Here is a 14,694-nt window from a genome sequence, read left to right on the forward strand (position 1 = left end):
CCATATGGGTTTAGCAGTCAGAACTACATGTACTACCATATGGGTTTAGCAGTCAGAACTACATGTACTACCATATGGGTTTAGCAGTCAGAACTACATGTACTACCATATGGGTTTAGCAGTCAGAACTACATGTACTACCATATGGGTTTAGCAGTCAGAACTACATGTACTACCATATGGGTTTAGCAGTCAGAACTACATGTACTACCATATGGGTTTAGCAGTCAGAACTACATGTACTACCATATGGGTTTAGCAGTCAGAACTATGTGTACTACCATATGGGTTTAGCAGGGAAGTTATCTAAAACACATTGTCTAAGACCCAACATTAAATAGGGAATAGAAAACTAAGTTTGAATTGTTGTTTCAGTAAAGAAATCATTTTGTGTTTTATCCAGATACTGTAAAAACCTGTTATGTACAACTTTTTATACTGAGTCCAATAAAAGTGTGTATTTACCAGCCATACCGACTTCTAATATTATTACAAGTTGTAGCTACCATTAGCATGTGGATTTACCAGCCATACCGACTTCTAATATTATTACAAGTTGTAGCAACCATTAGCATGTGTATTTACCAGCCATACCAACTTCTAATATTACAAGTTGTAGCTACCATTAGCATGTGGATTTACCAGCCATACCGACTTCTAATATTACAAGTTGTAGCAACCATTAGCATGTGTATTTACCAACCATACCAACTTCTAATATTACAAGTTGTAGCTACCATTAGCATGTGGATTTACCAGCCATACCGACTTCTAATATTATTACAAGTTGTAGCTACCATTAGCATGTGTATTTACCAGCCATACCAACTTCTAATATTACAAGTTGTAGCTACCATTAGCATGTGGATTTACCAGCCATACCGACTTCTAATATTACAAGTTGTAGCTACCATTAGCATGTGTATTTACCAGCCATACCGACTTCTAATATTACAAGTTGTAGCTACCATTAGCATGTGGATTTACCAGCCATACCAACTTCTAATATTACAAGTTGTAGCTACCATTAGCATGTGGATTTACCAGCCATACCAACTTCTAATATTACAAGTTGTAGCTACCATTAGCATGTGGATTTACCAGCCATACCGACTTCTAATATTACAAGTTGTAGCTACCATTAGCATGTGTATTTACCAGCCATACCAACTTCTAATATTACAAGTTGCAGCTACCATTAGCATGTGGATTTACCAGCCTGAACTACTAACATGTGGATTTACTTGCCAGAACTACTAATGTGTGGATTTATCAGCAATTACTACTGCTAACATGGATTTACCAGCCCAAACTACTAACGTGAAGATTTAGCAGCAATAGCTAATAGCATGTGGATTTACCAGCAGAAACAACTAACAATGGATTACCAGCAGTAACTAAAAGCATGTGAATTTACCAGCAGTAACTACTAACAATGGATTACCAGCAGTAACTAAAATCATGTGAATTTACCAGGATTACTCTTACTTTTTGACAAATTGATGAATAATATGTGAAAGTAAAAGCTATAACAAACATACGTGTAATGTATCAGGGAGCTTTTTGTCTGTCCTGACCTAATCATCCTCTACAACATGTCCACTAGATGGCAGTGTTGACTAGTTAGAGCTGACCACTAGATGGCAGTGTTGACTAGTTAGAGCTGACCACTAGATGGCAGTGTTGACAAGTTAGAGCTGACCACTATATGGCAGTGTTGACAAGTTAGAGCTGACCACTAGATGGCAGTGTTGACTAGTTAGAGCTGACCACTAGATGGCAGTGTTGACTAGTTAGAGCTGACCACTAGATGGCAGTGCTTACTAGTTAGAGCTGACCACTAGATGGCAGTGTTCTTTAGTTAGAGCTGACCACTAGATGGCAGTGTTCACTTGTCAGAGCTGACCAATCCTTGGCAGTATTCACTACTGGGGCACGTTCGGTAGACAAAGCACCCGCGGACGTTTCAAAACGTTTTGTTCCCGAACGACTAATTGTCATAGTTTTTCACGGGCGACCCGGGACGAAGGAAGGCGGAAGAGTGAGGTGACTCGCCAAAAGCCAAGATGGCGGCCACGAATTCTCACTTCATTGGCGAACTTGAGTTTTTGTGTAGGATTACTTAGTGCACATTAGTTTTGATTCAGCACTGTTTTTACAATTGGCAACGGTATTTAGAAATACGAATACCCGTCGGGATAATGGTACGGTCGATTTGACGTGCATTGAGCGATGCAAGATAAACTTTGGGTCAGGTCACAGGTCAAAGATCACTTCGTTAGTGTAAATATAGTGTATGCATAAATAACAGGCCTTTTTTTTAGGCATTCTAGTAGCATCCTGACAGTACTGCAAAGGTGAGATTTAACAATGCACATCGTCTTTTCAGTGATGAGTGCTGAATGTACACAAAATGCGACAATCTTCTGGTTGAATGTGCCGCCATCTTTTGTTTTTCACATGCAACATGCAAAATACAGTTCGGCGCAGGGCCAGGGCGCCCTGGCCAAACAATGACAAAACGTTTTGACTACCAAACGTGCCCCAGTTCAATCTTTACTCCTGACCACTAGATGGCAGCATAATCAGCTGGTCAGTTGTCAGCAGTACCTACATGTACTTGCAGATAGTTGCATTTCCTGTTGAGGATTATTGGCAGATCAAAAGTTCAATGATACTTGTACTAAGCTCTGTGTAGTTTATTCATAGCTGATGTCATTTGCCAAGATTAATGGTACATTGTGGAATTCTTTGGGTTTCCCTCTACTAACATTTTCAATTGACAAAATAGTTGTGCAAGTGTATCAAACCTCAAGTGTAATTTGATGAATATAACATAACTCTGTAATGCATGAGTGGGTTACTTGCATGTCTGTTGCTTGCAGTGGTGTCAAGAATTAAGAAACAGAAGAAAACACCACAAACATTACAACAAATACCCTGAGATTGGCACTTATGCATCATGGTAGTCTTCTTATTCACGTTAGTGTGAAAACATTAGAGTAGTCAAAGTCAAAGTGGTAAGGAGACATGTTTAATGTTTCTAACACATTGTTTTCAGGAATGTTGACTGCTAATATATTTTATCATTTTATTCATTTATTTGTCTAATCTGTGAATAATTTGCTTTAAAAAAAAAAAAAAATTATTAAGTTGCTGAAAGGACACATTGAAAACTTCAAATTTATAGTTTGTACAGTCCACAGTGAGGACTACTTTTATAGATATTAAAAAGTTGAGTAAGACACTAGTTTAATTCTGTTTGTAGGTAAGAATCCAAAACTAATTATTCCATACTATACCTCTATTTGTTTATGTATAGTTGACAAATCAGTATGGGTATATTTATGTTAATTAAAACCAGATTTTGACAGAAAATTTGATATGACCAAGAATAAACTTTAAAGTTGTAAATATGTAGTAAACAGATTACATAGAAAGTAGTATATTTTGTTAGTTGATGTGGTGTTGGGACAAAGACATTGGTTGGTTTATATTACATCAACCTAAAATTTACTTCTCTATTTATATTCACTTTTTTTAGGATGCACACCCTAAAACTGCACAAGTACATTTTTCTAGGCTATACAGTATCCTGAATGAATTGCATGATAATATACATGTATATATAACACAACAAACTCAGAATGTCAAGACAAACTAGTCAATATTTACATACATACATGGCTACATTAACAGTTGGTACCTGGTAATACTAGTATATGTCTACATTAACAGTTTGCACCTGGTAATACATGGCTACATTAACAGTGTTTTTTTTATTTTTTAAATTTTTTAAATTTTTTAATTTTTTAATTTTTTTTAATTTTTTTTTGTGCTGGGAATTCCTCCCAGCGATTTTCTGTTATGCAGACAAATACACACAAACAAACAAACACAAATGCTACAGAGATCCATTTGGGTGTGGGACTACGTGACAGGGCTATGTAGCACGCTCTATATCACGTTGCTGTGGAACTGTCAAGGCTTTCCCAGTCAGTCCACAGGCTATCCCAGAGTCACCCAGGCCCAGCAAACATAGCATCTATGGGCTCTGTGTGAGTAATCGTCCCCGACTTTTCGAGTCATTACTCCAGGAGTCCCCCTAAATTCGCACTCGTCTTGTGAATGGGACACGGCTGAGTGATACAGCCTACCCATCGAGTCTGTAGAACACTCACCCTGGGTTTGGGTCGGTCACAGAAAAATCCCCTGTTTCCAGTAGGATTCGAACCCGTGACCTCCTGACTGCTAATCCTGTGCGCTAACCACTACGCTACAGGGAGCCGGTTCTAATATATAGCTACATTAACATAAACTACAGCAATCATTACAAGCAATAAGTTACTAACCAACATCACACACAACACCTCTGGTAAGTGGTCACTGTACACACCTCAATTTCATACTAATTTTCAAATGTTGACGGACATTACATACAATTTTCATACTAATTTTCAAATGTTGAATGATGGACATACCTGAATAATATGAAACCAAGGGCAGTTACAGCAGCTCTTCTGACATCATCATTGACATCACTGACAGCAACATGTAGAAGTTTTCTGATAGCTTTGTTACTTCCTGTACCACAATACGCCATGGCTACAGTATGCATACCTGATGCCCTCAGTAGAGCATCTTTGTCTCTAGATAAACTCTCTATCAATGCATCAGCTTCTTCTAGACGTCCAAACATAGTCTAAAAACAAATTTCAATTTAAAGCGTTACTATTAATAAACTTACTACATAAGATTGTCTGTTTTACTCCCATATATGTTGTTAACCAATCTATACAACTTATTAAGTAGTCGACTGCTTGAGACTATTTACTGGTTGACCTTACAGGTGTATGCATATATAACATAAAACTAAGGAATTAAATATTGTTTAGTGCAACAAAACAAATGGAAGTGTGTTGAAAAGTTCACACTACAATGTTAATGATGTCAAGGTGTTTACTACAACATGAGACAATTACACAACAATTCTGGTATCTATCAACAATAGAATACCATTTATAAAGACAATAAACAACAAGAAAACAATATGTTACCATAGATATAGATATGAAAAGTTCTGTCACAGTATGGTGTTACATGTGAACACTACAGAACGACATAGTCACAGTAAGGACTACTTGGGGCCTCTACATTGTTTTTGTGTTTCACCAGAATTGTTGCCTCATTCCCTTGTTTTGGTGTCTACAAACTGGTTTGTTATGGTACAGGTAGAAATGTATTTTATAATGATATCTAAACTTACCAATGCAATACCAAGAGATAAAGGGTATCTAAACTTACCAATGCGATACCAAGAGATAAACCCCTCAGAATCTTTTCATGCTGAGTTTCCTGGGCATACTATAAAAAATAAGACGATAACATTTGTTGGTAGACATAAATATTACAAAGTGAAAGCAAAACACCTTCACTTTAATAATTAAATCAGCATATCAAATACATACAAACTTAGTCACACAACAATTTGAATTGTTATAGTGATAGCACTCCACCAGAGTACAGTTTAGTTATGGCGATGACACTGCACCAGAGTACACTTTGGTTATGGCGATGGCACTGTGGTGATGGCAGTGTGCCAGAGTACACTTTAGTTATGGTGATGGCAGTGTGCCAGAGTACACTTTAGTTATGGAGATGGCACTGTGCCAGAGTAAACTTTAGTTGTGGTGATGGCACTGCACCAGAGTACACTTTAGTTATGGCGATGGCACTGTGCCAGAGTACACTTTAATTATGGTGATGGCACTGCACCAGAGTACACTTTAGTTATGGCGATGGCACTGTACCAGAGTACACTTTAGTTATGGCGATGGCACTGCACCAGAGTACACTATAGTTATGGCGATGGCACTGTGCCAGAGTACACTTTAGTTATGGCGATGGCACTGCACCAGAGTACACTATAGATATGGCGATGGCACTGTGCCAGAGTACACTTTAGTTATGGTGATGGCACTGTACCAGAGTACACTATAGTTATGGTGATGGCACTGCACCAGAGTACATTTTAGTTATGGTGATGGCACTGCACCAGAGTACACTTTAGTTATGGTGATGGCACTGCACCAGAGTACACTATAGTTATGGCGATGACACTGTACCAGAGTACACTTTAGTTATGGTGATGGCACTGTACCAGAGTACACTTTAGTTATGGTGATGGCACTGTACCAGAGTACATTTTAGTTATGGCGATGGCACTGTACCAGAGTACACTTTAGTTATGGCGATGGCACTGTACCAGCATACACTTTAGTTATGGTGATGGCACTGCACCAGAGTACATTTTAGTTATGGCGATGGCACTGTACCAGAGTACAGATTAGTTATGGCGATGGCACTGTACCAGCATACACTTTAGTTATGGCGATGGCACTGTACCAGAGTACACTTTAGTTATGGCGATGGCACTGTACCAGAGTACACTTTAGTTATGGCGATGGCACTGTACCAGAGTACATTTTAGTATGGTGATGGCACTGCACCAGAGTAGACTTTAGTTATGGTGATAGCACTGTACCAGAGTACACTTTAGTTATGGTGATAGCACTGTACCAGAGTACACTTTAGTTATGGCGATGGCACTGCACCAGAGTACACTATAGTTATGGCGATGGCACTGTGCCAGAGTACACTTTAGTTATGGTGATGGCACTGTACCAGAGTACACTATAGTTATGGTGATGGCACTGCACCAGAGTACATTTTAGTTATGGCGATGGCACTGTACCAGAGTACATTTTAGTTATGGCGATGGCACTGTACCAGCATACACTTTAGTTATGGCGATGGCACTGTACCAGCATACACTTTAGTTATGGTGATGGCACTGCACCAGAGTACATTTTAGTTATGGCGATGGCACTGTACCAGAGTACAGATTAGTTATGGCGATGGCACTGTACCAGCATACACTTTAGTTATGGCGATGGCACTGTACCAGAGTACACTTTAGTTATGGCGATGGCACTGTACCAGAGTACACTTTAGTTATGGCGATGGCACTGTACCAGAGTACATTTTAGTATGGTGATGGCACTGCACCAGAGTAGACTTTAGTTATGGTGATAGCACTGTACCAGAGTACACTTTAGTTATGGTGATAGCACTGTACCAGAGTACACTTTAGTTATGGCGATGGCACTGTACCAGCATACACTTTAGTTATGGTGATGGCACTGTACCAGAGTACACTTTAGTTATGGCGATGGCACTGTACCAGAGTACACTTTAGTTATGGCAATGGCACTGCACCAGCGTAGACTTTAGTTATGGCGATGGCACTGCACCAGAATACAGTTTAGTTATGGTGATGGCACTGCACCAGAGTACACTTTAGTTATGGCAATGGCACTGCACCAGTGTAGACTTTAGTTATGGTGATGGCACTGTACCAGAGTACACTATAGTTATGGTGATGGCACTGCACCAGAGTACATTTTAGTTATGGCGATGGCACTGTACCAGAGTACATTTTAGTATGGTGATGGCACTGCACCAGAGTAGACTTTAGTTATGGTGATAGCACTGTACCAGAGTACACTTTAGTTATGGTGATAGCACTGTACCAGAGTACACTTTAGTTATGGCGATGGCACTGTACCAGCATACACTTTAGTTATGGTGATGGCACTGTACCAGAGTACACTTTAGTTATGGCGATGGCACTGTACCAGAGTACACTTTAGTTATGGCAATGGCACTGCACCAGCGTAGACTTTAGTTATGGCGATGGCACTGCACCAGAATACAGTTTAGTTATGGTGATGGCACTGCACCAGAGTACACTTTAGTTATGGCAATGGCACTGCACCAGTGTAGACTTTAGTTATGGTGATGGCACTGTACCAGAGTACACTATAGTTATGGTGATGGCACTGCACCAGAGTACATTTTAGTTATGGCGATGGCACTGTACCAGAGTACATTTTAGTTATGGTGATGGCACTGTACCAGCATACACTTTAGTTATGGCGATGGCACTGTACCAGCATACACTTTAGTTATGGTGATGGCACTGCACCAGAGTACATTTTAGTTATGGCGATGGCACTGTACCAGAGTACAGATTAGTTATGGCGATGGCACTGTACCAGCATACACTTTAGTTATGGCGATGGCACTGTACCAGCATACACTTTAGTTATGGCGATGGCACTGTACCAGCATACACTTTAGTTATGGTGATGGCACTGCACCAGAGTACATTTTAGTTATGGCGATGGCACTGTACCAGAGTACAGATTAGTTATGGCGATGGCACTGTACCAGCATACACTTTAGTTATGGCGATGGCACTGTACCAGAGTACACTTTAGTTATGGCGATGGCACTGTACCAGAGTACACTTTAGTTATGGCGATGGCACTGCACCAGAGTAGACTTTAGTTATGGTGATAGCACTGTACCAGAGTACACTTTAGTTATGGTGATAGCACTGTACCAGAGTACACTTTAGTTATGGCGATGGCACTGTACCAGCATACACTTTAGTTATGGTGATGGCACTGTACCAGAGTACACTTTAGTTATGGCGATGGCACTGTACCAGAGTACACTTTAGTTATGGCAATGGCACTGCACCAGCGTAGACTTTAGTTATGGCGATGGCACTGCACCAGAATACAGTTTAGTTATGGTGATGGCACTGCACCAGAGTACACTTTAGTTATGGCAATGGCACTGCACCAGTGTAGACTTTAGTTATGGTGATGGCACTGCACCAGAGTACACTTTAGTTATGGTGATGGCACTGTACCAGAGTACACTTTAGTTATGGTGATGGCACTGTACCAGAGTACACTTTAGTTATGGCGATGGCACTGCACCAGCATACACTTTAGTTATGGCGATGGCACTGTACCAGAGTACAGTTTAGTTATGGTGATGGCACTGTACCAGAGTACAAAAATGCACACTTTAGTTATGGTGATGGCACTGCACCAGAGTACAAAAATGTACACTTTAGTTATGGTGATGGCACTGTACCAGAGTACAGTTTAGTTATGGCAATGGCACTGTACCAGAGTACACTTTAGTTATGGTGATGGCACTGTACCAGAGTACACTTTAGTTATGGCGATGGCACTGCACCAGCATACACTTTAGTTATGGCGATGGCACTGTACCAGAGTACAGTTTAGTTATGGTGATGGCACTGTACCAGAGTACAAAAATGCACACTTTAGTTATGGTGATGGCACTGCACCAGAGTACAAAAATGTACAGTTTAGTTATGGTGATCGCACTGCACCAGAGTACAGTTTAGTTATGGCAATGGCACTGTGCCAGAGTACACTTTAGTTATGGCGATGGCACTGTACCAGAGTACACTTTAGTTATGGCAATGGCACTGCACCAGAGTACACTTTAGTTATGGCAATGGCACTGTGCCAGAGTACACTTCAGTTATGGCAATGGCACTGCACAAGAGTACACTTTAGTTATGGCGATGGCACTGTACCAGAGTACACTTTAGTTATGGTGATGGCACTGTGCCAGAGTACACTTCAGTTATGGCGATGGCACTGTGCCAGAGTACACTTTGGTTATGGCAATGCACTGCACCAGAGTACAGTTCAGTTTCTATAACAAGGCTCTAGTAGATAAAGCTAGTACTACACTTTTTAGTTTTTTGGCAGTTTATTAGCCAAAGTGGTTCCCTATTATACACATTTATTAAAATTGTTGTGTGTTCTATGTTCAATCTGTCCTGCAGTATGTAGACTGTTAAATACAACTATACATGTACAAATAGAGAATAGGACTAATTTGAATACAATGTTGTGGGGGGGGGGGTTAATGGATAAGTTTAAAAACTTACAATATACTAAAGACAGAAACATGCCTGACTGCACTTTTCCTTTAAGTTGATAGCAGTAATCAATACAAGTGTACTAAAGACAGAAACATGCCTGACTGCACTTTTCCTTTAAGTTGATAGCAGTAATCAATACAAGTGTACTAAAGACAGAAACATGCCTGACTGCACTTTTCCTTTAAGTTGATAGCAGTAATCAATACAAGTGTACTAAAGACAGAAACATGCCTGACTGCACTTTTCCTTTAAGTTGATAGCAGTAATCAATACAAGTGTACTAAAGACAGAAACATGCCTGACTGGACTTTTCCTTTAAGTTGATAGCAGTAATCAATACAAGTGTACTAAAGACAGAAATAAGTCTGACTGGACTTTTCCTTTAAGTTGATAGGCTAAGCAGTAATCAATACATGTGTACTAAGGACAGAAACATGCCAGACTGGACTTTCTTTTATCATTCTGTACCACTCTGTATGACATACTGACATGCAATCCATCAATTTACGAATACTAGTAGCTATCAGTTATACTTACTGCAACCATGTCTTCAATTGCTACAGCAAGTTTGGAACCAATCATAACTAAACCCATGGCTAGCCCTGCTGCTTCACCTAATATCAACAATATAAACTTACATTAGATGAAGTTACTTACTACTTAAACAATTGTACATTGTATGAACTATGACATCAACAATAGAAAGTTACTTACTACTAAAACAATTGTACATTGTATGCACTATGACATCAACAAAGTACCTGATACTTTCATTGGATGAAAGCAGTGGTTTATATTTCATTGAATTCTTTGATAACTTACCAGTGACAGCGTCATCCTGATATAGATTAAATTTTAATTGTTCATAGACATCCATTCTAGCAGTTCCTATTGCAGCCAATCCAAGTCCAAGACAGGCACCATGTCTTATCATCTAGAAATAAGTAAACAATACATCTAATTAATCACTTTGTTTCTCATAGGAGACTACAATCATATCATATCATATCATATCATAATAACAGCTGGGTAAGGCTAATAGCCTATAAGCTGGTCTGCAAAACAATTTAAATTAAAATAGTGTCAATCCATGTCCTTATGGCTGTAGTGAGAAGTCAATGTTCGTAGAATATTTCCAGTGATCCCAGAGAGTCCAGATTGTTCTTAAAACAGTTAAGTGAATTTGATGTGACAAGCAAAGCAGGCAAACTATTCCATGTGTTGATGACTCTGTTTCCAAAGAAGTGAGCACGCACAGATTTGGAAAATCCAAATTTCTTAAGTTTCAATGGATGACCTCTCGTGACCCCAGTAGTGTCAAGTTGTATTAAGTGGTGATTTGTGTTATATTTTCCATGAGTGTATTTCCATAATTCTATCATGTCTCCCATGGCCCTCTTGTATGCCATACTGTGTAAATCAAGGTATGCAAGGCGGTCTTCATAATCTAAATTCCGTAATTTAGCAAGTAACTTGGTAGCTCTCCTTTGTACACTTTCAATTAAATTGATGTCTTTGATGAATCTGGGTGACCATACTGTGTTAGCATACTCAAGATGTGGACGAACTAGGGCTATGAACAGTTTTTTCAGCGACTCTTCCTCAAGGTAAGTGAATGACCGACATATCAGACCTAAGATCTGGTTTGCTTTGTTGACCTGTTTCTCCACATGACTAGAGAACTTTAGTTCAGGGTCCACATGTACATTATTGCTATTCATGGTGTACTCTGTATTGGTATTTGTATATTCAATATGCATGATTTTACACTTGGTTGCATTAAATTTCAATTGCCAGAGATCAGACCAGTTTGTTAAGTTATCGATGTCTTCCTGTGTACAATGTTTATAGATTATTTGTACATCTCCAGTACACAATCAGACAATAATACAGACTGACTTATTTGTACTCTACAGTAAACAGACAACAGTACAGACTGACTTAGTTGTACTCTACAGTATACAGACAACAGTACAGACTGACTTAGTTGTACTCTACAGTATACAGACAACAGTACAGACTGACTTAGTTGTACTCTACAGTATACAGACAACAGTACACACTGACTTAGTTGAACGCTACAGTAAACAGACAACAGTACAGACTGACTTAGTTGTACTCTACAGTATACAGACAACAGTACAGACTGACTTAGTTGTACTCTACAGTATACAGACAACAATACAGACTGACTTAGTTGTACTCTACAGTATACAGACAACAGTACAGACTGACTTAGTTGTACTCTACAGTATACAGACAATAGTACACACTGACTTAGTTGTACTCTACAGTAAACAGACAACAGTACAGACTGACTTAGTTGTACTCTACAGTAAACAGACAACAGTACACACTGACTTAGTTGTACTCTACAGTAAACAGACAACAGTACAGACTGACTTAGTTGTACTCTACAGTAAACAGACAACAGTACAGACTGACTTAGTTGTACTCTACAGTATACAGACAACAGTACAGACTGACTTAGTTGTACTCTACAGTATACAGACAACAGTACAGACTGACTTAGTTGAACTCTACAGTATACAGACAACAGTACAGACTGACTTAGTTGTACTCTACAGTATACAGACAACAGTACAGACTGACTTAGTTGTACTCTACAGTATACAGACAACAGTACAGACTGACTTAGTTGTACTCTACAGTATACAGACAACAGTACAGACTGACTTAGTTGAACTCTACAGTATACAGACAACAGTACAGACTGACTTAGTTGTACTCTACAGTATACAGACAATAGTACACACTGACTTAGTTGAACTCTACAGTATACAGACAACAATACAGACTGACTTAGTTGTACTCTACAGTATACAGACAACAATACACACTGACTTAGTTGTACTCTACAGTATACAGACAACAGTACAGACTGACTTAGTTGTACTCTACAGTAAACAGACAACAGTACAGACTGACTTAGTTGTACTCTACAGTATACAGACAACAGTACAGACTGACTTAGTTGTACTCTACAGTAAACAGACAACAGTACAGACTGACTTAGTTGTACTCTACAGTAAACAGACAATAATACAGACTGACTTAGTTGTACTCTACAGTAAACAGACAACAGTACAGACTGACTTAGTTGTACTCTACAGTAAACAGACAACAGTACACACTGACTTAGTTGAACTCTACAGTATACAGACAACAGTACAGACTGACTTAGTTGAACTCTACAGTATACAGACAACAGTACAGACTGACTTAGTTGTACTCTACAGTATACAGACAACAGTACAGACTGACTTAGTTGTACTCTACAGTATACAGACAACAGTACAGACTGACTTAGTTGTACTCTACAGTATACAGACAACAGTACAGACTGACTTAGTTGTACTCTACAGTATACAGACAACAGTACAGACTGACTTAGTTGTACTCTACAGTATACAGACAACAGTACAGACTGACTTAGTTGTACTCTACAGTATACAGACAACAGTACAGACTGACTTAGTTGTACTCTACAGTAAACAGACAACAGTACAGACTGACTTAGTTGTACTCTACAGTAAACAGACAACAGTACACACTGACTTAGTTGTACTCTACAGTAAACAGACAACAGTACACACTGACTTAGTTGAACTCTACAGTATACAGACAACAGTACAGACTGACTTAGTTGTACTCTACAGTATACAGACAACAGTACAGACTGACTTAGTTGTACTCTACAGTAAACAGACAATAATACAGACTGACTTAGTTGTACTCTACAGTATACAGACAACAATACAGACTGACTTAGTTGTACTCTACAGTACAATGTATACAGGCAACAATACAGACTGACTTAGTTGTACTCTACAGTATACAGACAACAATACAGACTGACTTAGTTGTACTCTACAGTATACAGACAACAGTACAGACTGACTTAGTTGAACTCTACAGTATACAGACAACAGTACAGACTGACTTAGTTGAACTCTACAGTATACAGACAACAGTACAGACTGACTTAGTTGTACTCTACAGTATACAGACAACAGTACAGACTGACTTAGTTGTACTCTACAGTAAACAGACAACAGTACAGACTGACTTAGTTGTACTCTACAGTATACAGACAACAGTACAGACTGACTTAGTTGAACTCTACAGTATACAGACAACAGTACAGACTGACTTAGTTGTACTCTACAGTAAACAGACAACAGTACAGACTGACTTAGTTGTACTCTACAGTATACAGACAACAATACAGACTGACTTAGTTGTACTCTACAGTATACAGACAACAGTACAGACTGACTTAGTTGAACTCTACAGTATACAGACAACAGTACAGACTGACTTAGTTGAACTCTACAGTAAACAGACAACAGTACAGACTGACTTAGTTGTACTCTACAGTAAACAGACAACAGTACACACTGACTTAGTTGAACTCTACAGTAAACAGACAACAGTACAGACTGACTTAGTTGTACTCTACAGTATACAGACAACAGTACAGACTGACTTAGTTGTACTCTACAGTATACAGACAACAGTACAGACTGACTTAGTTGAACCATAGACCCTCCACCAACAGGATACGCAACTGCGGCATTTCCTTAGTACCGAACTCTGTTGGAATAAATTAATTTTGATTAACCCGCTTATTATAGTGGTAATGGACACTTCCTGTCCACGGGGTAAAAACCTGGCAACGCCAGTGAAATCGCACGTACAATTTCGCAAAAGGCGAGAAGAGATTATGCGCGGGTTATGCTAATGTTAATGACCACAACAACTCATGGCGTCTTCCAGTGAGGAACATGACTTTTCTGGTGTCTTTGACGACGATTTTGATTTTAGTCAGT

General features: G+C 39.2%; 1 protein-coding gene across 1 annotated transcript in view; it reads right to left on the reverse strand.

The window, feature by feature from the left end:
* The window catches only part of LOC144442817 (26S proteasome non-ATPase regulatory subunit 1-like), a 134,858-nt gene that overhangs the window by 99,762 nt on the left and 20,402 nt on the right, over positions 1 to 14,694 (reverse strand). Inside the window, exons 14-17 of the mRNA XM_078132189.1 lie at positions 10,664 to 10,775; positions 10,379 to 10,455; positions 5,305 to 5,364; positions 4,482 to 4,702 (exon numbers count right to left, since the gene is read on the reverse strand). Coding sequence (XP_077988315.1) covers positions 4,482 to 4,702; positions 5,305 to 5,364; positions 10,379 to 10,455; positions 10,664 to 10,775 — 470 coding nt within the window. The remainder of the gene's footprint in view (positions 1 to 4,481; positions 4,703 to 5,304; positions 5,365 to 10,378; positions 10,456 to 10,663; positions 10,776 to 14,694) is intronic.

Source organism: Glandiceps talaboti, chromosome 11, assembly GCF_964340395.1.
Source record: "Glandiceps talaboti chromosome 11, keGlaTala1.1, whole genome shotgun sequence".
Lineage (NCBI taxonomy): Eukaryota > Metazoa > Hemichordata > Enteropneusta > Spengelidae > Glandiceps > Glandiceps talaboti.